This window comes from Sorex fumeus, unplaced genomic scaffold, assembly GCF_029834395.1.
Source record: "Sorex fumeus unplaced genomic scaffold, SorFum_2.1 ptg000063l, whole genome shotgun sequence".
NCBI classification, from domain to species: Eukaryota; Metazoa; Chordata; class Mammalia; order Eulipotyphla; family Soricidae; genus Sorex; species Sorex fumeus.
The window spans coordinates 14488508-14514679 of NW_026606120.1; the positions used below are offsets into that span (position 1 = coordinate 14488508).

Genomic DNA, 26172 nt, shown 5'->3' on the forward strand with positions numbered 1-26172 from the left:
CGTCCTCAGCCTCAGGGGGACTGCGGGAAGTGCTGACACTTGGTCCTGGGCTGGGTGCCGTCTGGGGTGTCTAAGATGCATGCTGTGTGTGCTCTGTGATTGCGTGAGGCGTGTGTGTGTTTGTGTGGTGTGTGTGAGGTGTGTATGTGGTATGTAAGGGTGTGAAGGTGTGTGTGTGGTACATGGTGTGTGTGTGTGGTGTGTGTGTGCATGTGCCGGGGTGTGTGTGAGACTGCGTCTGGCGTGTTTGTGTGTGAGGTGCGTGTGTGAGCGTGTACGGTGTGAATGAGGGTGTGTGGGAGCATGTGAGACCATGAGGGTACATGATGGCCGTGGTAGCCCCGTGGCACTGGTTCCCAGGGGAGGAGGAGGGTCTGCGCTCCCTGCTGGCCGCCCGGGGACTCAGCCTGGTGTCCCTCAGCAAGGGACCTTCTAGGGTCCATGTGTCCTCGGCAGCACGTAGCAGAACTCAACATCACCTCCCCTAGAGCCACTGGCTTTAGGCCGCAGGCCCCAGCGGGGGGCTGCTGCAGTGTCAGGGAATCCCAGAGAGCCCCCAGAGGACCCTGTGTGCCCGGGGTTCCTCGGAGCAGGCTGGCCGGAGCACTCCGAGTCCACCTGTCCTGCCTCACCTGGCCAGACGTAAACCACACAGCTGAGCTCAAATACTGTCTGGGCCCAGTTCCCAAAGTCAGGTCACCAGGTCACCCAACTCTTTGTCAAGGGGCCTGGGCTGGCATTTGCCCCTCGCCCCTAAGGCAGGAGGCGGAACCTTCCAGATAGGGCAGGTGGCCCAGCCCAGCTTTGTGAATCCTGGGCACCCTCAGAGCAGCCCGGGAGAGCATTCTGGCAGTTGGCAGGGTGGGCAGTGGGCAGCGACCTTGGGACTGTGATGCCGTCCCCACCCACCCTTCTGCCTTCCTCTCCCTGCACCCTCTGCCCAGCAAGCAGGCGGCGGACTTGGCTCTGGAGCGGGGGGTGGGGTGGGGGGTTCACCCGTCACCCCATAGTCGGGCAGCCTTGGGGAGTGCAGGGCCCAGCCACACTTTGTGACGGTCTAGTGGCAGCGGCCAGTGTGGGCCCTGAGGGCCGCGGGGGAGCAGGGGTGGTTTGCAGAGATGCTGGGGTGACACTCCCTGTCTTCCTTAGACCAGCCACCCTCCCCCATCTCCTCCACACCCACCTCTGACCTGCCCGGGACCCTGACCAGCCTCAAACCCACAAAACAATGTATCTTTTTGCACTTGGAAAAACCCTTCCGTGGGCTGTGGCCGCGCTGGGGGGCGCTGCTGAGAGCAGCTGGCCGCTGACCGCAGGCACTGGCCTCCACCAGTGGGGGTGGGGTGCCCCACAGCCTGGGTTCCAAAGCTGGGGGTGAGCTTCGTTTTTTTTTTTTTTTCATTTTTGTGTTCTTTTTCCCCCTCAGCTTCCTTAAAAAAATACACATCTAGACACGCACACACATTCCACCTGGAGCTTGGGGGTCGGCCCGGCACCCCCACCTTTGGCAACGCTCAGTGACGGCTGCACCGACACAGGCGGGCGTGGTCCCTTCTCTCCGACCCGCAGGCCTTGTCCTCGCACACCGATGACCTTTGCTTAGAGTGTGGTGGCTGTCCCTTCCCCGTGTGTGCTGTCCTGCCTAACCCTGTGGTCTTGTGTCATTTCTTCTTCCCTTGCAGGGTCTGCCTTGAAGCGTCTCTGTCTAGGCAAAGACCACAGCAGTCGTAATTATCGGGGTTTCTTACGCTTCTCCGCTCTTCATCGCATGGGCTTCCTGGTGCTTTAGTGATGCTGCAGGTTCCCGCGGGCGGGCGGACGGGCGGGCGGGCGGGAGTGGGCCTGTCCCTAGCCCACCCTCTGCAGCCACGTCGCCTGCCCAGGGGATGAGCTGCCCGGGCTCACCCTCGCCTGCCTGGCTCCGAGAGTCCCTGCCCTCCCGCCAGTGCCCAGCTAGCAGGCTTCCCCGTCACGCCCCCACACTGACTGGCCCCTTCTCAAGGCCGTAGGAAGGGCATTGCCTTGGCTTGCCAGAGATGAGGCCCCAGGAGATACCAGGCCAAGCGGGTATCCTGCCCGGCCACGCGCGCGCTCTCCCCTGCGCCCCTTCCTTCCTTCCTTCCTTCCTTCCTTCCTTCCTTCCTTCCTTCCTTCCAGCCTCCTCCCCCCATCCCACCTCCAACCTTCCTTTTTTTATTATTATTATTTTCTGGCTGGAGTATTCATGTAGAAATAGCCCCGTGTATATAAAATCTCACCACTAATGTTTAATTGTTTGTGTCTGTGCTTTTTTTTTCGTTTGTTTTCCTCATCGCTAGCCACTAAAGTAGACTACATTCTGCAATGGCTTGTTTGAAGAGATGGTCGTTGGGTTATTTATCTATTTATTTGATACAGAAGTCCAAAAAAAAAAACCAAAAATAAAAAGAATGGGGCCTCTTTAAAATTACCAACAAGAAAATCCTGCGGGAAGCAGCAGTGCTTGGGGGGAAAAATATTGCGGGCCGTTTGGGGATCATCGCATTCGATTGTCTCTGTGAGGCGGCCGAAGGCACAGTTCTTATCCGGGCTGTCCACAGCCCGCTGCTGGCCTCAGTCGCCTGGGGCTCAGGCTCAGGCTGCCAGACCCTCAGTACCCGTGCCCCGAGCACTCCAGGAGGAGAGGCACCATCTCTGTGTCCTAACTTCCAAACTCTCATGATAGCTCGTCAGCGAAACTGATGGGCCCGACAGCAGTCGGACTGTGGAGGCAGCAAGGCAGCTGGTGCTGGCCCCTTGCTGAGGAGCGTCCTCTCGCTCGGGATTGTCCCTCTCCTTGGAGTCTGGGGTGGCAGCTGCGAGTGCAGAAGCCCCAGAGCCGCCCCTTCCTGGGTCCCCTCGGGGGCGCTTTTTCTGGGCCTCCCCTCTTGGGCTGGCAGCCCCGGCAGTGTGGACACACACAGGTCAGGCCGGCCAGCTGCCTCTGCTGCAGGGGGCATGGCCGATGGGCACAGCCTGCCCACCCCCCATGGAAATTTCCACAACGTGGGTGCATGCGAAGGTCCCTCCCCGTGCAGACCATCTCCTGAAGCAAGGCGTTGCCCAGCTAGGCAAGGCCATTGTGAGAGTGAGCAGCTGGCCGGGGTGGCCAGCCTGCCGGTGTCCCCAACCCTGGCCTGTGTGTGCTCCCCAGGGTCCTCCGCCAGCAGCCTGGTCCCCGGCCCCGACCCAGGCCCCCAGCCCGCCCTGCACGTCCAGGCCCAAGTGAACAATAGCAACAACAAGAAAGGCACCTTCACGGATGACCTGCACAAGCTGGTGGACGAGTGGACCAGCCGGACGGCAGGGGCCGCGCAGCTGAAGCCCTCGCTCAATCAGCTGAAGCAGACGCAGAAGCTACAGCACATGGAGACCCCGGCGGGCCGCCCGCCCACGCATGGCGAGGCCTGGGCTGTAAGTGGGGCATGGGACCTGTGAGGGCTGGGGGGGCACCCCGGGCCCCGAGTATCCTCAGCAGAGGGACTGGCTCCGGTATCCCTTCCCAGGTGGGCAGTGATGTCCTGTGGTTGTCATGTGCCTGTTAGCCACGTGGGACAAGGATGGTTCCGTGGCCACTTTGCTGCCCTGTTCTGCTCTGTTTGGGTGGTTGAGTCTGAGGACTTCTCATGGATTCTGGATCTTAATCTCTTTTGATGTATGACGTGCAGATATTTTTTTTTCCATTCTGTGAGCTGACTTTATACTCTGTTGATAGTGTCCTTGGATGCATTGAAGGGTTTTTTGGTTTGTTTCTCTGAAGTTTGATATATCCATATTTATTCTCTTGTTGTCTGTGCCTTTGGTTTTTCATATAGGCAAATTCATTACCAAATCCAGCGTCATGAAGATTTTGCTGTTCAGTGATTTAAATTTTTATGTTTTGTCATTATTTGTTTCTGTATTTATTTGAATTATTAGGTATTATTAGGTAAATGCCTAATTTCCACAATAAAGAAATTGTACTTGGACCTACAACTTTCCTATGTGCAAGTCTAGTTTTCCCAGCAAAATTTGTTCAAAGGATTACTGTTTCCCCATGGAATGGGCTTGGCACTGCTGTTTCATGCCCAGGTTTATTTCTGTTCTATTTTATTGGTCTCTGTCCTTTTGCTAGTACCACACAGTTTTGATTTCTGTAACGTTGTAGTAAGTTTTGAAATCGGGACTCTTGAGTCTTCTAATTTTGTTCTTCAAGATTGTTTTGATTATTGGCGGGTCCTTGAGATTCCGTGTGAATTCTAGGATGGATATTTCCTATTTCCTGTTTGTTGAGACTGATCATGACTGTATGGGTTTTATAGGTCAGTTTGCTTAGTATGGACATACTATCAGTATCTTTATCTACCAGTCCAGGAGGGCTTTGGTGGTGTGGGCCACACCTGGCGGTGCTCAGGGATCACTTCTGGCAGGGCTCAGGGCACCCCGTGGTATGCCAGGCATCAAACCCCAGTCAGCCTATCAAGGCAAGTACTTATCTGCCCTCTGTACTATCACTCTGACCCATTCTTTCTTTTGACAATGATTTCTTCTTTTTAGCATGTAAGTCTCAACTCCTTTGCTAAATGTATTCCTAATTATGTTGTCCTTTTTAACACTTCTATAAATGTTTCTTTTGCTTTTTTCAAGTCATTCATTGCTAAATGTAAAGAATGTAACTTATTTTGGTGTTCTGATCTTGTACCTTGTACCCTACAGCACTGCTGACCTTAGGAATTAATTAACCATAATCTTTAAAAGGTATTTAGGGCTGTGTGGATTCTGCAGAGAAGGTCATGTCATCTGTGGAAAAAAGATTATTTTTTTCCTTTCCAATATAGATGACCTTCATTTCATCTTCTTGCCTAATTTGATTGAGTCAGCCTCTTAATGTGTATTGAAAAGGCATGGCTGCAGCAGGCGACCTCTCACCTCCCTTCACCCCCACTGCAGGCTTAGAGGAAATCTTTCCATGTGACACCACTGACTATGATATTACCTGTGGGTTTTTTCTTTTCTTTCTTTTTCTTTTTTTTTTTTTGGTTTTGGAGTCACACCCGGTGATGCTCATGGGTTACTCCTGGCTCTGCACCCAGAAGTTACTCCTGGCGGTGCTCGGGGGACCATATGGGATGCTGGGAACTGAACCTGGGTTGGCCGCGTGCAAGGCAAACGCCCTACCTGCTATGCTATTGCTCCAGCCCCTGTGGGTTTTTTCTTATTCAGTCTTTGTTATATTGAGAAAGTTCCATTTTACTTCTGGTTTGTTGAATGTTTTAACCATGAGAGGATATTGGTTTTTGTCAGTTTTTCTCTTTGTTCATTGAGATGATCATTTAAATTTTTTTTTGTCCTTCACCCAATCGATGGTTATTAGATTGGTTTTCATATCTTAAGCCATCCTTGCATTCCTAGGGTAGATCCACCTGTTCATGTTATATACTAATATGCTGCCAAATAAAAGCAGTTTGCTGATATTTTGTTAGCTAATTTTTCATCCATGTGCAGAAATACTACTTGGTAACTTTCTTTTTGTTATTGTTGTTTTCTTTTGTTTGGTGGGGGGGGCCACACCTAGTGATGTTCCGGGCTTACTCCTAGCTCTGCTCTCAGGAATCACTCCTGGCAGGCTCAGGGGACCATATGGAATGCCAGTGATTGAAACCAGCTGGGCCACAGGCAAGGCAAGCACCCTACCCACTGTATTATTGCTCCAGCCCCTATAACTGTCTTTTCCTGTGATACGTCTTTGATCAGTCTTTGGTGTCCTGGTGGTATGGCCACCTACCTGCTGTACTATCGCTCCGGCCTCTTTAGGATTATTTTTAATGTGTGCATTTAAAGTTAAAACTTTTAAGTACTATTTTTGCTGCATCTCATTTTTTATATAAATATCAAAATAAAATTTTGATGTATTTTCTTTTCCTTTTCCTTTGTTCCAGGGTATTTTCTGATTTTCTTACTTCTTTAACCCTTTGGTTGTTAAAAATTGTGTCACTTAATTTCTACATACGTTTGTTTTCAAGTGGTTTATTTTGGGGTAAGTTATTGATTTGTAATTTCACTCATAGTATTAAAGTTGCTGTGTGTGATTTCATCCTCTAAAATGTATTGACTTGGCAATAGAGATTGAAGAGGGGTTAAGTTTCTTTCCTTGCGTGTAGCTGACTTTGGTTCAATCCCGGCATCACATATGGTTCCCTGAGTACCTCCAGGAGTGATCCTTGAGTACCACCAGGTTTGGCTTCCCCCAAAATAGGGGCTAGAGCGATAGTACAGTGGGTAGGTGTCTGCCTCGCAGGTGACTGACCCGGCTTCGATTCCCAGTTTTAAGTCTGAGGCTGGAAAGATAGTATGGTGAGTAAGGTGCTTGCCTTATAAGCAGTTTGAAATCGGGACTCTTGAGTCTTCTAATTTTGTTCTTCAAGATTGTTTTGATTATTGGCGGGTCCTTGAGATTCCGTGTGAATTCTAGGATGGATATTTCCTATTTCCTATTTGTTGAGACTGATCATGACTGTATGGGTTTGATCATCAGCTCTGCATTTGGTCCCCCAGTACTGCCAGGAGTGACCCCTGAGAGCAGAGCCAGGAGTAAGCCCTGAGCACAGCTGGGTGTGGCCCAGCAACCAAAACAAAACATTTTGTGTTGATGATAATATCACCAGCCCAGCTCTCTTTTGTTTGCTGCTTGAAACGTAAATCATTTTCTGTTCTCTTAATTTCTGCTTCTTTGTGTTTTTGTTTCTAAAGTGGTTCTTTTGTAAATTAGTGTATAGATTGGTCACGGTTTTTTAAGTATTCTGATAATTTCTGCTTATTAATTGGAATTCCTTTGCATTTAACATAATTCTGGATGCAGAAGAACATCTGCCATTTAATAATTTGTTTTCTATATGTCTTAGAAGTTTTAATTCCTTAATTCTATTATTGCATTCAAAACTTTTTTTAATAGCATATAATTTAGAATTTAATCCTCTTTACACACGTGTGTGTGTGTGTGTGTGTATCTAAGTTTCTTACTTGTTATCTTGGGTATTATATGTACATTTTAAAGTTTTTAATGATGTACCTTAAAATCCACAAGTTTTACTCTTTTTATTGCTATTGTCACACGTTGCATCTTTATACTCTGTATGCCCATTAACAGACTCTATACTGCATTTTCCTTTCAAATCGTATGAGGGAAGAAGGAAAACCAAAATTGTAATAAAACTGACATATTCACCCACGTAATTATGTTCTTTATTCTTTTATATGATTTTACGTTCCTGTTAATCTTCTCGCATCCCCTCTTGTGTTTTACTGGCTGTCCGTTCCATGAGTTTTGAGCTTCTTAAACAGCCCCAGCGTTTTCTCTCTAGCCCGGATCAGAGAGGTCTGTGGCAGCAGTGCTGCCGTGTCTTCAGGACGGCAGCCTGGCTCACTAGCTGACAGGGCTCTGCGTTTTGTTGCTTTCCCTTTACGATTGTTGCATCCTGGCTGTATTTTTTGTGTGTGGTTGTGTCGCTGGGTAACTAGAATAAGGATGTCCATGTGTGCTCTCCGGGACATACAAACAAGCGAAGTATCATGCAGCCACACACTGCAGAGGGGCCTGGCCTAGAGATGAAATGGCCACTTCTGGGGCCAGAGAGATAGTTCAGTGGGTGGAGTGCTTGCCTTGCATGCGGCTGACCCGGGTTCCATGCCCAGCACCCCATATGGCCCTCTGAGCAACGCCAGGACTATTCTAAGTGCAGAGACAGGAGTTACCCCTGTACATCACCTGGTGTGGCCCAAAAACCTGAAAGGAAAAAAAAAGAGAAAGAAGAAGAAATGGCCATTTCTGAATGTGGTTTCTAATTTCCAAGGGCTGGGGGCAGGGTGGAGCTGAGGCCCTGCCAGGTGGCAGGTGTGCTTCCGGGGTTCCTTACCTGCAGGCAGAATGGTGACTTCTGAGAGTCAAGTTGCTATTAATCTTTCATTTCAGCCTGGGTATTCCCTCTCATAACAGCCTTAGTTTTTCAATGCGGTGGTCTCGATTTCCCCACTCTTGATAGTTTTACTGCTACATGTAGAATTCTCGGTTGACAGTCTCTGCCTTTTTGGGCTCTAGATACATTTTCTGCCACCCCTTGTCCATCGGAGTCTTCCATAACGAGTAATTGATCCACTAAGTGGTATCCCCAGCGGTGCTCTTGGCTTTGTATACTTTTCTTTGTTTTGTATACTTTGTTTTTCTTTCTGCTCTCAGATTTGATCATTTTAATTAGCCTCTTTCCAGTCTGCTTTCTTATTCCCCTGCTCCAATCAGCTGCTGGCCCCTGAAGTGCATTTTGCAATTTCAGTCTTTATACATTGTAGTTCTACTATTTCTTTTCCATTTCCTCTTTATGCATTAACAGATGTTCATGCATAATTTTCCTAGTTTCCTTTTGTTCGTAGATTCCTTTGGCTCTTCTGAGCATATTTTTGATGGCCGATTAAAAGCATTTATCTTATAACCAACCCCCCAATGCCTTGAGTTCCTTGGGGATGTTTGAATTCTTTTTTCCTTCGTATGGGCTATACTTTCCTTTGATTCGTGGTGCCTTTTAGAACCCCGAACATCAAAACGCTGTTTGGAAATCAGACTCTTCCTTCTTCAGGAATTTCCGATTTTGTGTGTTTAAGGCTTAGCCTGCATTCAGCCTGTGTTTTGACTGAGGTTCCCTTAAACACCACTGGCAGCTTGAGAAGTCACACACACACACACACACACACACACACACACGCACGTACGCACGCACACAGTGAGTCCTTGCAGCTTCACCCTGTACACACACACACACACACACACACACACACACACACACACACACAGAGTCCTGCGGGTGCTGAGGCCTTCAGTTCTGACTGGGGGAAACTTGGTCCTTTCTGGCATACACCTCTCCTGGGCATGCACATAGATTACCCCATGGAGAAGTATTTTTCATGGGAAATACTGCCACCATGCCCTAATTTTGTGTGCTTTTCCATGCCGAGTATGGACGGTCTGTCTCTGTTGTAATCCTTGGATCCAGACAACTGAAAAAAATCCCACTTCCTTTGGTGTTTTTCAGCAATGTCTATGGCTTTGCCCCAGGAGAGTTCCAGATTCAGGCCAACAGTTGTATGCTATGGGGACATGCTTCAGGCGTCTCCCAGCTAGGGTAGAGCAGACAGAACCATGTGATCGAGACCTGCTCTGTGCCCTTCAGAACCATGGCGCAGGGTCCCACACAACAAACAGGGCCGGGGGTGGGGGGCAACATTTTTTGAGATAACTCTCATGCCAGTAGGTTGATGGGGTACACACACACACACACACACACACACACACACACATGCACGCAGGCACGCAGGCACGCAGTGAGTCGTTGCAGTTTCACCCTGTACACACTTCAAAAAAAAAAAAAGGTTTTTTTTTCCCAGTTTGTCTTTTCTTTCACTTGGTTGATGTAAGACATTGGAGTTTTCTGGAATTCTGACAACACTCATTCTGACAGTTTCTGATTTCTTAAATGTTTTTGTGGAGGACCAGAGTGACAGTACAGCAGACAGGCTGCTTACCTTGCATGTGGCTAACCTGGGTTTTTCTCCCGGTACCCCATGTTGTCCTCTGAGCACAGAGCTGGGCTAAGTCCTGAGCACTGTCAGGTGTTGCCCAAGAACAAAGTTTCTGTGGAGAGTTGGAAGGTTGGGGCGGTGTGCTCCTTTTTGCTGATGTCATGCTAAATGAGGTTAGTGTATATGTACATATTTAATAAATTCTAAAGAAAAATTTAAGTTTCCTGTTGTGGTTGTAGGTTTGTACATTCTTCTAGTTGGGGCTATGTTTTCCTTACGAGCTGTACTTTTAATATGAAGTATCTCTCTGGTTTTTGGTGATTTTTTTTTTTGTCCTTAAATCCAGTTTGTCTGAAATTGCTATAACTTCAAGAACTTGTATTGAGGGACTGGAGTGATAGCACAGCGGGTAGGGCGTTTGCCTTGCATGCAGTCAACCCGGGTTCGATTCCCAGCATCCTATGTGGTCCCCTGAGCACCGCCAGGAGTAATCCCTGAGTGCATGAGCCAGGAGTAACCCCTGTGCAATGCCGGGGGTGACCCAAAAAGCAAAAAGAAAGAAAGAAAGAAAAAGAGCTTGTACTGAGTCATTTGTTACATGGTATGTGGTTTCCCATCTTTTTACCTTTAGTATTTCTATATCGTCTCGTAGATGTCTCTTGTAAGCAGCTTATAATTTGCATTTATTTATTTATCTGGTTTTGGGTTCACCCCCAGCGGTGCTCAGAGCTTACTCCTGGCCCTGTTCTCAGGGGTCACTCCTGGCATTTTTCAGGGGACCCTGTGTGGTGCCAGGGATCCTACTGGAATCAAACATATGCATGGCGAGTGCCCTAACCACTTGACTATCTCTTTAGTTCACATTTTTAAAATTCTGCTTCTAAATTATTACCGATGTATGTCTAAGATAATTGCTTATTTTTAGTTTAAATTTATTGTATATTCGGTATGCTTCCTGTTTATTTTCCTTATTCTTTTCTCCAGCTGGCCATTTAAAAGATTGGTTGGAGTAATTTTTTTAATTCTCTTTTCCCCTTCCAACGCTAGTCTGAAAGTCTTACTTTCACTTAATGATTATTCTGCGAATACGCATCCTTGTCAGTCTTAACTTCCTTTACCCATATCATAGACAATGCAAAGACCGTAAAACATTGACTGTTTCTACTCCTTTTCTGACACTGTTTAAAATATTCTCTATAAATATATTTATAAATAAATAACACTGTCACTATATACCAATTTAAACAAACTACCAAGTATCACTAAATTATTATGATACAAATAAAAATAATATAAAAGAATTATACTGCCATTCAGATTTTTATAACATATTAAAATATAAATACCATGAAAGATTAAAAAATGTCATCAACCAAATCACATTTTGGTTAATACAAGGAAAACCCTCAAAATTTTGCCACTATACTTACATTTCAAATTTCATTTTTTAACCAATAAAAAAAAATGACAGAATTACATTCAACTGTCAAATTCAGATTGGCCAACAGAAGCAAGAAAAGTTGATACCTCTCTGGATAGAAAAGACCAAAAGCTACTTCCCACAATGCTACAATTTTTTAAAACTGGGAGGGGGTTGTTACAATTATTATTTTATTTCTAAAACCACATTATATTAATACTTTGTAAAATAAAATTTTATTTCTTCATTGCTTCACAAAAACAATAAAATAAAATAAAATATTTATACGCTTTCAGTTCCACAGTCAGTATTCCTCCTGGCTCTCTGCGTATCTACCATGTGTGTTGATATTTTATTCCTTCTAGGATAAACTTCCCTCTGGAGCAATTTTCCTTTAGAAAATTTTATTTGGGGGCTGGGGAGATAGCCCAGTCGGTAGGGCACTTGCCTTGCACGCAGCCAACCCAGATTTAATTCCTGGCACACATATGTTCTCTCCAGCCACCAGGAGTGATCCCTGAGTTGGAGCCAGGAGTGAGCCCTGAGTACCAGCAGGGGTGACTTCCCCGCTTCCCCTCCCCCCAATAAAAAAGCCCCAGCTTTATTTTATTTTAAAAATTATTTTAATTGAGGTAACAACAGAATTTACAGTACTGTTAATTCGTGCATTGTTCTAGTAACACAGCTGTCACCCACAAGCCGGCTTCTCTCCATCAGTGTCCTAGGGACTGAAGGTCTCCCATCCATGGAATTCAATTCCTGGACAAGATCTCCAGTTCTTTTTTTTTTTTTTTTTTTTTTTTTTGGCTTTTTGGGTCACACCCGGCAATGCACAGGGGTTAGCCTGGCTCTGCACTCAGGAATTGCTCCTGGTGGTGCTCAGGGGACCATATGGGATGCTGAGAATCAAACTCGGGTCAGCCATGTGCAAGGCAAACGCCCTACCCGCTGTGCTATAGCTCCAGCCCCAAGATCTCCAGTTCTAATGACTTTGACCAATTGCTTCTTTACTGTGTTGCTCTCTTTTCCCACATAGAAGAGCTCTCTTTAAAAAAAAATGTGTTGTGGAAGTGGAGACACCTACACCCATTGAAATGAATAGAGCTAAACTCCTGAAATGCCATAAAATTGTAAAAATGTTAAGTCAATAAAAAAATTTTTTGAAACACTGCATATTTTAAATTTCTTAATGGCATATAAGTTTAATATTAATATTATGAATAGTTCTGTGTTAATACTTTTTTTTTTTTCTTGCCACATCCAGCGGGGTTTACAGCTTGCTCCTGGCTGTGTGCTCGGGAGTCACTCCTGGCAGGACTGCAGGCAGCATATGTGTGGTGCCGAGGTGTCGAGCCTGAGTTGTGAAGCAAGCAGTTTACCTGTTGTATTGTCGCTCCCTGCTGATACATTTTAAAGCTGACATGGAATAGAGAAGCCCTACAAATGTAGAACTTCATAAGATTGAAGAGAATTAAAGAAATTTTAAGGGGAAAATCTGAATAGGCCTATAGAAGTATGCTTCATCCTATGATTGAAAACCTGTATAATTCCATAGTAAGTGACGAGTAAAAATAAACTTTCCCTAATCCAGTAGAGAGCAACCATAGCACCGTGAGTGAATGCCAGACTCCTTGCCATTGCTGAGAAGTTTGTCTTTATTTTTTTTTATTTTTGTTTGTTTGTTTTGTTTTTCTTTTTGGGTCACACCCAGCAATGCACAGGGGTTACTCCTGGTTCATGTACTCAGGAATTACTCCTGGCGGTGCTCGGGGGACCATATTTGATGCTGGGAATCGAACCCGGGTCGGCCGCGTGCAAGGCAAATGCCTTACCCGCTATGCTCCAGCCCAGAAGTTTCTTTTTTTTTTTAATTTATTTTTATTTATTTATTTTTTTGCTTTTTGGGTCACACCCGGCGATGCACACGGGTTACTCCTGGCTCTGCGCTCAGGAATTACCCCTGGCAGTGCTCAGGGGACCATAAGGGATGCTGGGAATCGAACCCAGGTCGGCCACGTGCAAGGCAAATGCTCTACCCACTGTGCTTATTGCTCTACCCCCTAGTTTGTCTTTTTTAAAGAAACTCCTTTTGCTTCAGGCAAAACTGGCGTAAATGTTATGAATTCCCTGAACTTTGCCTGTCCTTGAAGTTCTGTATGGTTCCCAGTGATAATCTAGCCAGATAGTGTATTCTTGCTGACACATTCATTTAATTGAGTTTTTATATTAGATGCCTCCTTTCTCTCCTGACTTGTAGAGTCTCATTTGATCAGATATGACTCTTACAAGCTTTCCTTTGTATGTAAATTCCTTTTTTGATCTCGCTACTTTAATATTCTGTCTCTGTTATTGGCTTTTGTCATTCTGAGTATGATGTACCTTAGAGTTTTTTTGCTTGAGACTCTTTTTTTTGCTGGGACCCTTTTAGGCCTCTTGGATATGGGTGTCTGTATTCCTCCAACTCTGGGAAATTCTTACCTATGATTGGTTTAACTATCATTTCTTCATTGAATTTCCCTTCCTGTCCTTCAGGGCCTCAGATGACGCTTACACTGTTCCTCTTGAACTCAGGCTGGGCTGTTCATGTATTTTCAGGCTTGTTTTCTATCTTCTGTTGTTTCCTACATCTCAACTTGGAGCTCCTCGATATTTTCCTCAGCTGCTATTATTCTGCTGCTCAGACTTCCTGATGAGGCTTTTTTCCCTAATACCACCTACCCCGTTCTTCATTCCTATCACGTCTGATTATCGTCTTCTCATTTCAGTTCTTTCTTGTGCATTGCCGACCGACTGTACTATGATGTCTTTTTTTTGTTGTTCGAGCTTACTGAACATCCTCACCATGGTGTCACTCAAGTCATTCTCTGAGAATCGACAGGGCTGGTTGGTTCTGGTTTAGTCCCTCATGTCACTATTTCCACTCACTGAGCTTGGTGCATCTTCCCCCCTCAGACTTGCAGTGCCCCTGCTGTGCTGAGGGTGGATCTCTGTAGTGAGCCCCTTAGGGGTCTCTGAGGCATCAGGCTGGGAGCTGCTGTTTCCTTCCTGCCTGATTTCACCCAGCGAGGGGAAGAATAACTGTGGCAGTGTGAGGCTTGGTGAGCTGAGCTGTTTGGGCAGCCGCATGCACAGCGGTGAGCCTCAGGAGTCATGCAGCTGGGCTTGCCGAGGGCAGAGGAAAGCACGGAGGCTCCAGGACCTTGTGGGAAGGGAGGAGGCCCGTCTGCTTCCTTTTCCAGGAGGCCCCGAGATGTCAGAGATGATTAATCTCACCTGGAGGAGCGTGTGTGTTGGTGGGGAGGTTCAGGAGACGTGGAGCTGGGCCTGCTGATGGCACATAACATACTTCATTATACATGTTCCAGTGACTTATTTCTGTTTTTTATTTGTCTAAAAATATTTTTATTTCATGGTCATTCTTGGAGGATATTTTCAGTGCAGAAAGGCCTCTAGGCCGGCGGTTCCTTTCTTAAAGCAATCTGACATTTTTGTTCTGTTGTTTCTTGCCTCCCCTTTTATTGGACGAGAACTACCAGTCTACTCACTAGTTCTTTGAAGATAAGAGGTTTTATTGAATAGGAATAGTTCATCTGTTTGCTAGTCCTTTAAAGATAATACATTTTTGGGGGGCTGGAGCAATAGCACAGCAGGTAGGGCTTTTGCCTTGCACATGGCCAACCTGAGTTCAATTCCCAGCAACCCATAAGGTCCCCTGAGCACTGTCAGGGGTAATTCCTGAGAACAGAGCCAGGAGTAACCCCTGTGCATTGCTGGGTGTGACCCAAAAAGCAAAAAGAGAAAAAGGAAAAAAGATAATACATTTTTTTCCCCTTGACTTCCAATATCAGCTGCCTAGATGATATACTTTTGTCTTGCTTAGATGCGATAAGACTTCTTACCTCTTGGGATTGGTTTTTTTAAACCAAATTTGAATGTTTGTCTTCTGTCATCTCTTACCCACTCCTTCCCTCCCCTCCTCTTCTCTCCGCCTGTGACTGTCCCGTCTTTTCCTCTACCCCTTGTCGCATACAGATTTTCTCACATTTTATCTCTTGATACTTTCATTCTAAACATTTCCTTTAGAACTATAAAAGTATTGTGTCTAAACTGTACGACCCATTGGGTTTGTCATTCTTCTTAATTTTGTTTATCAGCTGACAACTTTTTTTTATTTTATTTTTTTCTTGTCACACTGGTCTAATCATTTCTCAGTTCCCAGTTCTTTGCTAAAATCCTTTGCTAAAATCTTTTATCTCCACATAGCATTGTCCAGTTTCAATATTGTGCTATTTTACCAGCTTTCTTCTGTTGCTTTGTATTTTCTTGTGACTTTCTAAAAGAATTTTTTGTATTATGTGTTGGACACTGTATTCGAAAACTTTTTTTTTTTTTTGAAAAAAAAAATTTGTGGCCCGGAAGTTTTTTCCCACTCTTTGAATTTGCCTTTGAGTATATTTTCATGTTTTATTTGGCCCTTTTGAGTAAAATGCTTGGTCAAGAGTCTTGCCATTTAAAAGCTACTACCCTCTTTATTAGTGATTTTTTTTAAGTTCTATGCCTTTGCCATACATATGTGTACATATGTATATGTATACATATATTGTGTAAATATTAAAATGGGTCTATGACACTAGCCTCTGCTTTTTACCTTTTTTATAGTGAAATGGCAGAAGTTTTCCTTTTGTTGAGATCTACTTTATTATTTTATACTAGATGATTTTTTTTTCTTTTCACTTTTTGGGTCACACCTGGCGATGCACAGGGGTTAGTCCTGGCTCTGCACTCAGGAATTACTCCTGGCGGTGCTCGGGGACCATATGGGATGCTGGGAATCGAACCCGGGTCGGCCGTGTGCAAGGCAAACGCCCTACCCACTGTGCTATCGCTCCAGCCCACTAGATGATTTTTGCGCTAAGGCATCTCCCAGGACTACAACAATATTCTGTTTTCTAGAAATTTCAGAATTTGGGTTGAATTCCAGCCGTAAGCAGGGTAAAATGAACTTTCTCATAGCATTTGCTGCAGGGCTAGGCTGGCCATTTTCTGGATGGCATCTGCTGCTCCCAGCCCCTTCCTCTCCTTGTGGATTACATGGCCGTTCCTCTGCGTTCCTCATCTTCCTCTCCGCTCTGGATGTGTGGCCCTCCTTCGGGCGTTCCTCTTCTGTGTGTAGATTTTTACCTGAGCACCCAGTGCTGCTGTCCTGGAATCTAGTCTTTTATCCTGATGATGCTGTGTTTTCATAGTTACTGCCACTTTTTAGTCAATTTGATATCTGGTAATATAAGACTGCCAATGTTGATCTTGTTCAGTAATTTCTGGGGTTTTCTATTCCTGTCTGCATTTTCAAAAGAGCCTGTCAGTGCCTTCTGGGAATTCGGCTGGGATTAAATCTATTGATTAGCGCATGTGGTCTGACATATTAACATTGCATATTGCTGGGAGTACTTTACCTGTGGGACAAGTGCATCAGCAGCCTGATGGCGCCTTCAGGCTGGACTCCAACAACTTGGGACCAAGTTTCCTGAGAAATTAGACCGTCAAAATTTTGGTTCTGTGGTAGCCACATCCACAAACCTTCTCCGGCTCAGCTATACAAGCTCATTTATCAGCCTTGCCACAGAGACCCATAAATCTCAAAAGAGGTCAGAAGCAGGCCATTTAAGTGCATTAATGTCCATGATTCAGTGACTCGCAAATGAATCTCAGAGGAGAACAGCACCCTGCAGAGATGTCTCCCACCCTCACCAGGCTGATTTTATCCAGACAGGTGTCCCTCCACCTGCCCCAAATTAACCCCCACAGCTGCAAACCTCCAGAACCCAATTCGCTGCCATGCTCCCAGCCAACCTTAACAGGCTCCTCCCGAGCCCCCCATGCATGTGAATGAACCCACCGAAAAAACCCAGGTATGCGGAACTAGTGACTGAAAACTCCAGGCTTCGTGGAGTCCGGAGGGGTGACCTTCCCCCATCTCCCTGCCCTTCCAGTTTCCTGGCAGTCACACCCAAGAGCTGCCTCTGGGTGCCGTTTAAGCACATTAACGGCCATGATCCAGAGACTCACAAATGAATCTCGGAAGAGAGCAGCACTCCACAGAGATGTTTAAAAATGTTTAAAAATTTTAGAATTCCAGGAGCGTGCCGATACTTCCATGACACCTCATACTAGTCCTGGCAAGCAATACAAAATAAATTAGCTAGCATCTTTCTAAGAGGCAGGCGAGGGTGGTGATGGGAAGATTCAAAGTAATGGCGGTGGGAAGGTGCAAAGTGGTGGGATTGGTGTTGAAATATTGAATGTAAACAATTATTGTGAACAACTTTATGAAAAAAAAATTTTTTTAAAGAAAGTAACGTGGAGTTCATCAATCAGCTTAAGCAGTGACTAAATAAATAGCAGTACTCTTACATTTAAAAATAAAACAATATATTGTGTCTTCCTGTGAACACGACCTCTCTTCTCTCAGGAAAGCTTTGTAGCATCTGTTATTAAATTTATCTCTGGCTCGTTGATATCTAAAATGCGATTATAAGTCATGTTGTTTTTAAATGTTGTCCCCTGGTTGCAAGTGACTGGTCTATAGAAACGTGGTTGGCCCACTGCCTCTCCGACTGCAGACTTGCCGGCCTATTCTGGGGTCTAGCTTGTTCTTGGGGGGTCTCCTCTACACACGGCCGGTCGCCTGCTGCTGTTTCCTCCCTGCCTTGTCCAGCCTGGCCTCTGTGCCTCATGTGTGCCGCTGACGTTTTCCCCAGGGGTGCAGAGGCTGAGAAGCAGGGAGGAGTTGGGGGCTCCCGGCGGCCGTGTGGGCTCCTGCTAAGCCCCTGGGTGTGTGGGTGGACAGCGTCTGCGCATCCTGGGCCTCGTGCTGCTCTGCCAGCGCCTCGTTCTGGGATCCGGAGGCCATCGGTCTGCTCCTTCCTGCAGCAGCCCCACCCCTACCCCCACCCCCGTTTCCACACAGCCTCCCCACTGCCTTCCTCACTCCCGTCCTCCAACAGCTGCACCAGGAGGGGCTGGTGGGCCTGACCCGCCCTTGGCCGCTCACCCCCAGCCCCCGAGCCCCTGCCTCTCAGGGCGCAGCTGCCGGCCAGCCCGGTGCAGTCACTCTGGCTACATCGGGGATCCTGGGGGCATGGGGCAGGACACCTGCTCCCCGTCACACGCGCCTCTTCTCATTCCCTAGGTCAACGCACCCCGAGCAGCAGTGGGGACGCCATGTCTCGTCCCAGTGCTTGGCCCTCCGCCCGCCGTGGTCATTCCTGGAGCTGCCTCGGCCCTGTCCATGCCTGTGCCAGGTACTGCCCTCCCTGGCCCTCCCCACCCCTACCCAGCCCCGGTGTCCCCCTGAGCATCCTCTGGGCCGGTCTGGGAGTCTGCTGCCCGTTCCCACGTCCTGGGAGCCCCGGTGGGCGGCTGGGGTGTCATGGGCGTCCCCCTGCTAGGTGTGACCATGTGTGTCCAGCATTCCTGCCCAAGGCTGCACAGCCTGTAGTTGTTGTCTTCAGTAGCAGGCGATGGGGGTGGGCAGGCAGGCAGGGAGGCCAGGGTGTGGCCCCTGAGTGGTGCCCACTGCCATGGACCTCCCCCCACCCAGCCTTGCTCACCGCGCAGAGCCTGTCCCCTCACCAAGCTCCACTCTCTATGTGATGTTCCCTGTCAGCACCCACAAAAAATCAGCCTCAAGTCAGCTTTTCTCTTCACTGATAAGAAGAGAGGCTTTTAAAAAATGAAAAAGGAAAGGGATTTTGTGTACTTCTAGAGCGGAAGTGTCATGTCACAACGGTTTACAGATCAGAAGCAGAAGTCTTGATCTTTAGTTTTCTGTTGTAATATTGTAAATGCCTTTAAAAAAATAAAAGTGGAGGGGGAGGCAGGGAGAAAGAAAAGTTGGACCTTGAACTTGTGGAAGTTGTGGCTGTGGCACGTGGCCCTTTCCCATGGATCAGCACAGACTCCTGGGACTCTTGCAGTCACTGATGTGGCACAGGCCACAAACACACACGTGCGCGCATGCACACACACACACACACACACACACACACACACACACACACACACACGCACACACGCGCACACACGCACACACCCGCCACAGCGCTCCCAGCCACCTGTGGTTGGTTGCAGGGTCACATTGCTAGAGGGTCTCTTGGGAAAGAACTTGAGCGGCTTTGTTAGTCTGTGTGGAATCTTCTGGAAAGAGCAGCGGAGACGCTGGCATTCTGACCGCAGCTGAGGTGAGGGTGTGTGTTTGGAGGGGCCCTGCTTAGCCCCTTCTGCCCAGTGGTAGCCTGCACCCTTAGCTGCTGCCTCCTCAAGTACTTCCTGGGTCAAAGGGCAGTGCCCCAGCAGAGCAAGGCCCCTGTCCTCCATGTCCACTGGAGGTCGCTGCCCTGAGCTGGTGGCTGGGAATCTCCTTGTTCCGTGGTGCTTTGGGACCTTGTTAGAGTGGGCTGAATTCTTTTGGTTTAAGTCTGTTATTCTTCCATCGAATCCGTCAGGGTCAAGTTTTCTGGATGGCCTTGCAGGTCACTCTGGCAGGGCACAGTGCAGTTAGAGGTGTCTCTGCCCTTACACCCTGTGCGGGGTCCCCCGGCAGCTCCTGGGGATGTGGCAGCCCCTCCCTCAGCCCTTGGCTGTACGGGGCCTGTGAGGAACAAATCTGTCACAGTCCAGGTATGTGAAGGTGAAAAAGGAACATTATTTTTTTCTTGAAAACAGTTTCAAACAACCTCTTTTTCTTACCTTGTGTCCTTGTAGCGGCTGAGCTGGCCGGTCTCTGGGGCCAGTTTTCTGGTGGCTGGGTGGGCAGTGCAGTCTCTGCCCGGCCAGGCACTGGTGGGCGAGGCGAGAACGGGCTTCCCCCATCATGCATGAGGCCCACGAGGCATCTGGGGGTGGGTGTCAGCAAGTAGGTTTGTGCAGCAGTGGGGGCCTGGGTGGGGCAGGGAGTGTGCACCCCACAACTACGAGGGAACCAATCGGGGCTGGAGCTCCAGGGTGGGCTTGGGGGGCTATGCTGTCCCGGGAGGTGTGGCCTGGGGTGGATCCCTAGCAGTGCCCCTCGCTCAGCCCAGATCTCCCAGAAGGACGGGTCGTTTCTGTCCTCTTAGGCGGGGTCCCAGCACAGGACATCTCGGGCCTGTGGCCCAGTGAGGGCCCCATCAGTGCTGTCACTGGGAAGCGGTCAGTGTCTTCCGGCGGCCACTCGCCCCCTTGGCCGGGACCGAGAAGGACCCCTGATTGCGCCCTGCACGCTGTGCTGGTGAGATGGCCAGCGCGGCTGGTGGCCGGCAGGAAAGTGACCACTCGGCCCTGGGTCCTTCAGGCCCTCCCCGCAACCCCCTGGGGCTGACCACAAGCTGTGGCGATTTTGTTTTCTAGATTCTGAGAGTGAAGAGCCCGACTGAGCCCCGCGTGTCCCGACGCCAGGCCCCGGGGGACGCTGGGAGCGAGCCCCGCTGGTCACTCACGCTGTTTTGTAACCACTTTCTAAGCATTTTTTATTCACAATTGGAAACACAAATGTAATGCAAGAATAAAAAAATATTTTGGGGGACAAAGGACTTTGCTTCTTCCAACTCTTCTCTCCTGCCCACTGGCCCCCAGGCAGGCAACCCTCAGGACCACGGTGAGTGTGAGGGCGCTGGAGAGGCCCCGCCTCAGCTCCGGGACTCGGACATTGCATCTTCCACACGCGCCATGCGCCCGACACAGCTCAGGGGCCTCACGGGCCCAGCCAGCTCCACCTGCGTCCCACCTTGTAGCAGGGTGGAAACTGGGCCCTGTTGGTGCCTCCCCATCCCTGCCCCATCCCCAAGCAGAGAGAGACTCAGGAAGTCTGGGCAGCTTCCACAGACAACCTCCAGTGGAGGTGAGGTTGGGCGGCACCCCAGGACCCAGGTTCCCCAAAAGACTCTGTTGTTGTTGCCCGGGAAGAAGGGCTGGGCCCTGTCCACCCCCGGGGAAAGCAGAGTAGCCCAGCCTCCTCTGCACCCAGCTGGCGCTGAGCCCAAGCAGAGTAGGGTGTCCCCACCGCCCAAGTGGGGACGTGCTACCACACTATTTGTTTTGTCGCCACCTGCTGGTCACTGGTGTTGGCGCAGCTGGTGTATGAAACCCTACAGGGACTACTGGTCTACCCTGGTTGGACGGTTAAAGTAACCAGTGGTAGAAGGGTCAAGGGCACAAGGGTGAGTCGTTGCGAGGGCAGATGGCTGGATGTAGAGGCCCAAGAGGGATCCTCACAACCCTCATATTGGAAAACCTCATGGGGGGAAGAGTCTCCCCAGAACTCCCAAGCACTCGGAGACTTTGATTGTGCAGCTGGGTCTTGGAGGTGGGGGGGGGTGGGGTGGGAAGGGAAGGGAGGCGCGCCAGTCTGGAGCAGCGGCATGTGTCGGCCCCTAGTGCGGAGCCCTGCTGAGTGTCAGCTCCCTTCTCCCTGCATGTCCTGAGTAGGGGCCAGTCCGCACACTGGGGTAACAGGCCCCGTCTCTGTGACATGGTGGTGATGAGCTGCTGCTTCCCAGGCGTCCTGTGTATGGCTTCTCACCTCCTGGCTCTCGCACACCCAGCCCTGTCAGCTGAGAAACGCCTGACACAGTCTCCAGATGTGCCCCCACTCCCCACTCCTATGTGGGGTCCGTCAGCTACATCCCCAGCTGTGCCTTCTGCAGAGACTGGGCAGCCAGGAGAGGATTCTCTAGTTTCCCCTCAAAAACCCCCATATCAAGTCCTCTAGGGTTCTCTCCCAGGACCTCCCCGCCCCCAGGACCCCCTTCCCAGAGCCCTCTGCCCTCTGCCCCAGTGGGCAGCTTGGCACCACCTGGCACACTCACTTCCGGTCTCCTCAGCTAGGGATCCCCTGCCTGCATGGTGATCGTGGGCTGATGGTGGCTGGACGCCAGCTCCCTCGGAGAGAAGACGCCTGTGGCCAGGCCAGGCCAGGCCAGCAGTGTAGTCCAGCTCCCCCGACCCCCAGGAGTGCTGGCGGGGGGCCTCTGCTCTGGGCACCACCCACCCTCGCTCGGCTTTCAGCCGCCCCCACCTTTAACCGCACCTCCCCCACCGGGTGCCTCGTCTCGGTGACCCCTGAACATCCAGAAAACCAAGCGTGGTCACTCCCCAGGGACTCTCCACGGTGGCAGCTCCAGAGGCTATCAGTGAGATTGTGTCAGGCTGAGGCCTCCCCTGGCACTTCTGTTGTTCCTCCGAGACATGGGTGCATGGAGCACAGAGGACAGCACCACGGCCCACCTGTTTGCAGCTCTCAGTTCCAGCACTAGGAGTCCAGGGCTAGGGCCAGCAGAGTGGGGCTGTTCCGAGGCTCCTTCTCAGGTGTGGGCACCTGTTTTCACGGTGTATGCCTATGTGGTCCCCAAGCTCACAGAGACGAGGATTTGTGAGTCTGTCAAGATTCACTATTTATGGTGTATATTGGGAACATTGCCCTTTGGGTGGGAGGGGGAGGGCACATCCAGTGATACTCAGGGCTGACTCCTGGCTCTCCTCTCAGAAATCACTCTTTGCAGTGCTTGTGGAACCATATGAGTTTCTGGGGATTGAACCAGGTCAGCTGCATGCAAGGCAGATGCCCTATCCGCTATACTATTGCTCTAGCCCCTGGGAACATTCTTTATAATTTTATTTTATTAAATATAGCGGGGCTGGAGCGATAGCACAGTGGGTAGGGAGTTTGCCTTGCACGCAGCCGGCCCATGTTCAATTCCCAGCATCCCATATGGTCCCCCGAGCACTGCCAGGAGTAATTCGTGAGTGCAAAGCCAGGAGTAACCCCGTGCATTGCCAGGTGTGACCCAAAAAGCCCCCCAAAACAAAAAAATACATGTAGCACTGCTATTTACAAGGTTATTCATAGTTGAATTGTAGATATACGATATTCCAGCTCCAATCTCGCCACCCATGTTCCCGGGCTCCCTCCTGTCCATCCCCCAGCCTGCCCTCTTGACAGGCACCTTTTTAAGTTCGGTTGTTAAAGTTTGTGTTTCATGACTTCAGTGTTGTTCACTCTGTGGCTATTTAGCTCATCAGCCCTGAACACCACTGACTTACCCGAATCCTGACTCCCCTCGACCCCTGCCCCATCTCTCTCTTCTCCCCACCTCTACTCAGTTTCTTTCCTTCCCCCTGTACTCTGGCCAAGGGGTGGAGGGTCTAAGCTCCCTTCAAGCCATTTTATTCCTAGGGCTCATTCTTAACCACTTCATCTAACTTCTGTCATGTCCGTGAAAGCCCCATCTCTGGGTGTGTTCATGCCAGGGACGAGAACTTTAGGAAGGGGGGCACACAATTTAATCCCACAATGTATGATTTATTCAATAGTGTGTACACGATCCATTGGTAAGGTGGGAAGTTTCTATACTTGTCTCTACTTGCATGCATGTTTTGAAATTAAGTGAATATCAAATATACAAAGAGAAGCAGCAGAGGTTATCATGATACATTTATGGCAAACAAAAAGAGGGGGTCCAAGCTCCATCCACTGAGCCCCACGTAAGGAATGAGGGGTGTGAGCGTTCTCCAAACCCAGAGCTCCAGAATGATGGGCTCTGGACTGTGGGCAAGAATCAGTGATGACACCAGGCTGTTGGCAGAGAGATGTTGATTGCAAAGCTGCTGCCTTAGCACTCAGGCAAAGAGAAAAAGGAAAAGGGCAAAGGGAGCAAATAAAATGAGCAAAAATTGATTTTCAAGACAATAAACTTAACCCAGATGATATCAATAACCACAATTTGTAGTGGTGTATAAATGGCCTGATGACTTCGATGAAAAGATATTGTCAGATGGGATTTATAAAAGGTCCAACCCTATGTTGACCCTAATAAATGTGCTATCAAGACATACAGGTTAACGTGAAAGACTGGGCAAAGGTACACGCATCTTGACATCAACAGTTTCAAACATTGCAGATTTCTGAGCAAAAGTTTGTTCCGAAGGCAGAGATGATCATTTCAAAATGAATAGGTCAGAGAGGCATTTGCCTTGCATGTAGCAGACCTGGGTTCGATTCCCAGCATCCCATATGGTACCCCGAGCACCACCAGGAATAATTCCTGAGTGCTGAGCCAAGAGTAACCCCTGTGCATCGCCAGGTGTGACCCAAAAAGGAAAAAAAAAAAGGAGATCAGCAACATATCAAGAAAACAACTAAATATTTATGCCCCCAATAAAAGCAAGGAGTTATGCAAGGAACACAGAACCTCAGGGAAACAAATCCACACACCACTGATACTTCACTCCCTCAGTAACTGAGGAAACAAGCAGAGAGGCTATGTGTAATGGAATCTCTCTCTCTGACTCGGTCTGACTACGTCTCCAGCTTCCTCTTCTGCCCTTCTGCCCGCATCGACCCTATCAACCAAGAGCTCTGCACTCTGACCTGCCACCAAGGGAATTAATTGGTGATGTGCGTGGACGCCCGTAGTCTGCTTCCTCCTCAGCCACCATCCAGCCCTTCCAGTTCCCCTCATCACCGCCACAATCCATTTTGAATATCATGGGAGCTGTCCTATTCCTCCCCAGAAAGGCCGATTGTGCAGAACAATTAATTTTGTTATGTGTGCATGCAAGGGTATGAGGCCATCCATCTCAACATCTGAGCCTCGTTTTGCGTGGAGGGTCCTCCTGTTTCTACAATGTGATCCCAGCAATCCTAAAGACCCATGGAAGAATCAAACCACTCTTGAACAGTTTCTAAAACTCCACCAGAGTAGAACCTGTGTTCTTTTTATTTTTTTTTGTTTGGAGCCATTCCTAGCAGTGTGCTCAGGCTCATTCCTGACTCTGCACTCAGGAATCATTCCTGATGTTACTTGGGGGACCATATGGGATGTCAGGGATCGAACCTGGGTTGGTCACGTGCAAGACAAGCACCCTCCCTGCTGTACCATCGCTTTGCCCTCACGTGTTATTTTTTTTTAATTTATTTGTTGAACATGTTATTTTTTATATATCCATGGGCCATGCATCAAGATAGGCCATAAAGGTGAATGACAAATACTGAGGGAGCAACACATTCAAGCAATGTATTCTGGCCACAGCAGAGTAAATTAGAAAGTACTAACAAATCTCAAGAAAATATCCAAGTATGTGGGAATCAAATAACATACTTTCAATAACCAATGGAGCAAAGAAGACGTTAGGGAAATTTTTTTTTAATTGAAGAATCGTGAAAAGATATCAAAGCAGAGGGAGACTGACTAGATTGTATTTGAAAATCAGTAACTTCTACCTCCTAGTTAAGAAACTAGCAAAAGGAGAGTGCATTCAAAGTAGGCATAAGAAGTGGAAATAAAAATGGAAAGCAATATCTATTGCAGGAAAAACAATAAATAACACCAGTGCAACCAAATACCAAGAAGGCAGTAAAAGTAAAAAAATCACTCACTACCCTAATTGGGGAGGGGAAAAAATCAGCAATATTGCAAATAAGGAGCCATCAAGGTGGTTCTGGATACAGTCAAAGGCGCCAGTGAGGACTCTCAAGAGCACCTCTAAGCCTGATACACAACAACCAAGAGAAAATCGACAAGTTACTTGAAAGATGCAAATTGCCAAAGCTGATTTAAGATGAAACGGGTAAGAACCTGATACTCAATATCTGTGAAGTAATTTATTTTTAGTTAAAAATCTTCTCACAAAACTCCGGGCACAGATGGCTTCATTGGTGATGAATTCCTCTAGCTATTTAAAGGGAGAACAAAAGTCAGTTTTCTGCAAGATAGTGTAGATAATTCTGCCGCCCTCATTCTGTGATGGAAACATTCTAGAACAAGACGAAAAGTAAACACAAATTCTAGAGACTCTGGTGCAAACTCTGTTTTTCTTTCCTTTTTTTTTTTTTTTTTTGTCACACAAGGAACTGCACTAATCTTGGATGCCAGAGGCGTCCACTTCCAAGAGGACGGCTCCAGTTGTGTGTTTGCACTGTTGCCAATCACAGGCCAGATTGAAGCTAGTCCGCCGCCTCTCATTTGAGGTTCCTTGTGTCTTGTCTTTATTCTTTTTCTTTTTTTTTTCCTATCTCTCCATGCTTTACATTACTGCTCTTCTGTTTTAAACTTCACCAATAAGGACTGAGTGCATGAAATTCTAAGCCCCTCTACCCCTAGGCCTGAGTTTCAACAAAAACAGAATTCCAGGCTGTGCTTTCCCTTTCTGCC

The 26172-nt window shown here is 48.2% G+C and overlaps 1 protein-coding gene across 1 annotated transcript in view; it reads left to right on the forward strand.

The window, feature by feature from the left end:
• WNK2 (WNK lysine deficient protein kinase 2) overlaps positions 1 to 20553 on the forward strand; it is a 94236-nt gene extending 73683 nt beyond the window's left edge. The window contains exons 26-29 of the mRNA XM_056128118.1: positions 1683 to 1727; positions 3173 to 3432; positions 18174 to 18285; positions 20372 to 20553. Coding sequence (XP_055984093.1) covers positions 1683 to 1727; positions 3173 to 3432; positions 18174 to 18285; positions 20372 to 20397 — 443 coding nt within the window. The 3' untranslated portion in view covers positions 20398 to 20553. The remainder of the gene's footprint in view (positions 1 to 1682; positions 1728 to 3172; positions 3433 to 18173; positions 18286 to 20371) is intronic.
• Positions 20554 to 26172: the final 5619 nt, after the last annotated feature.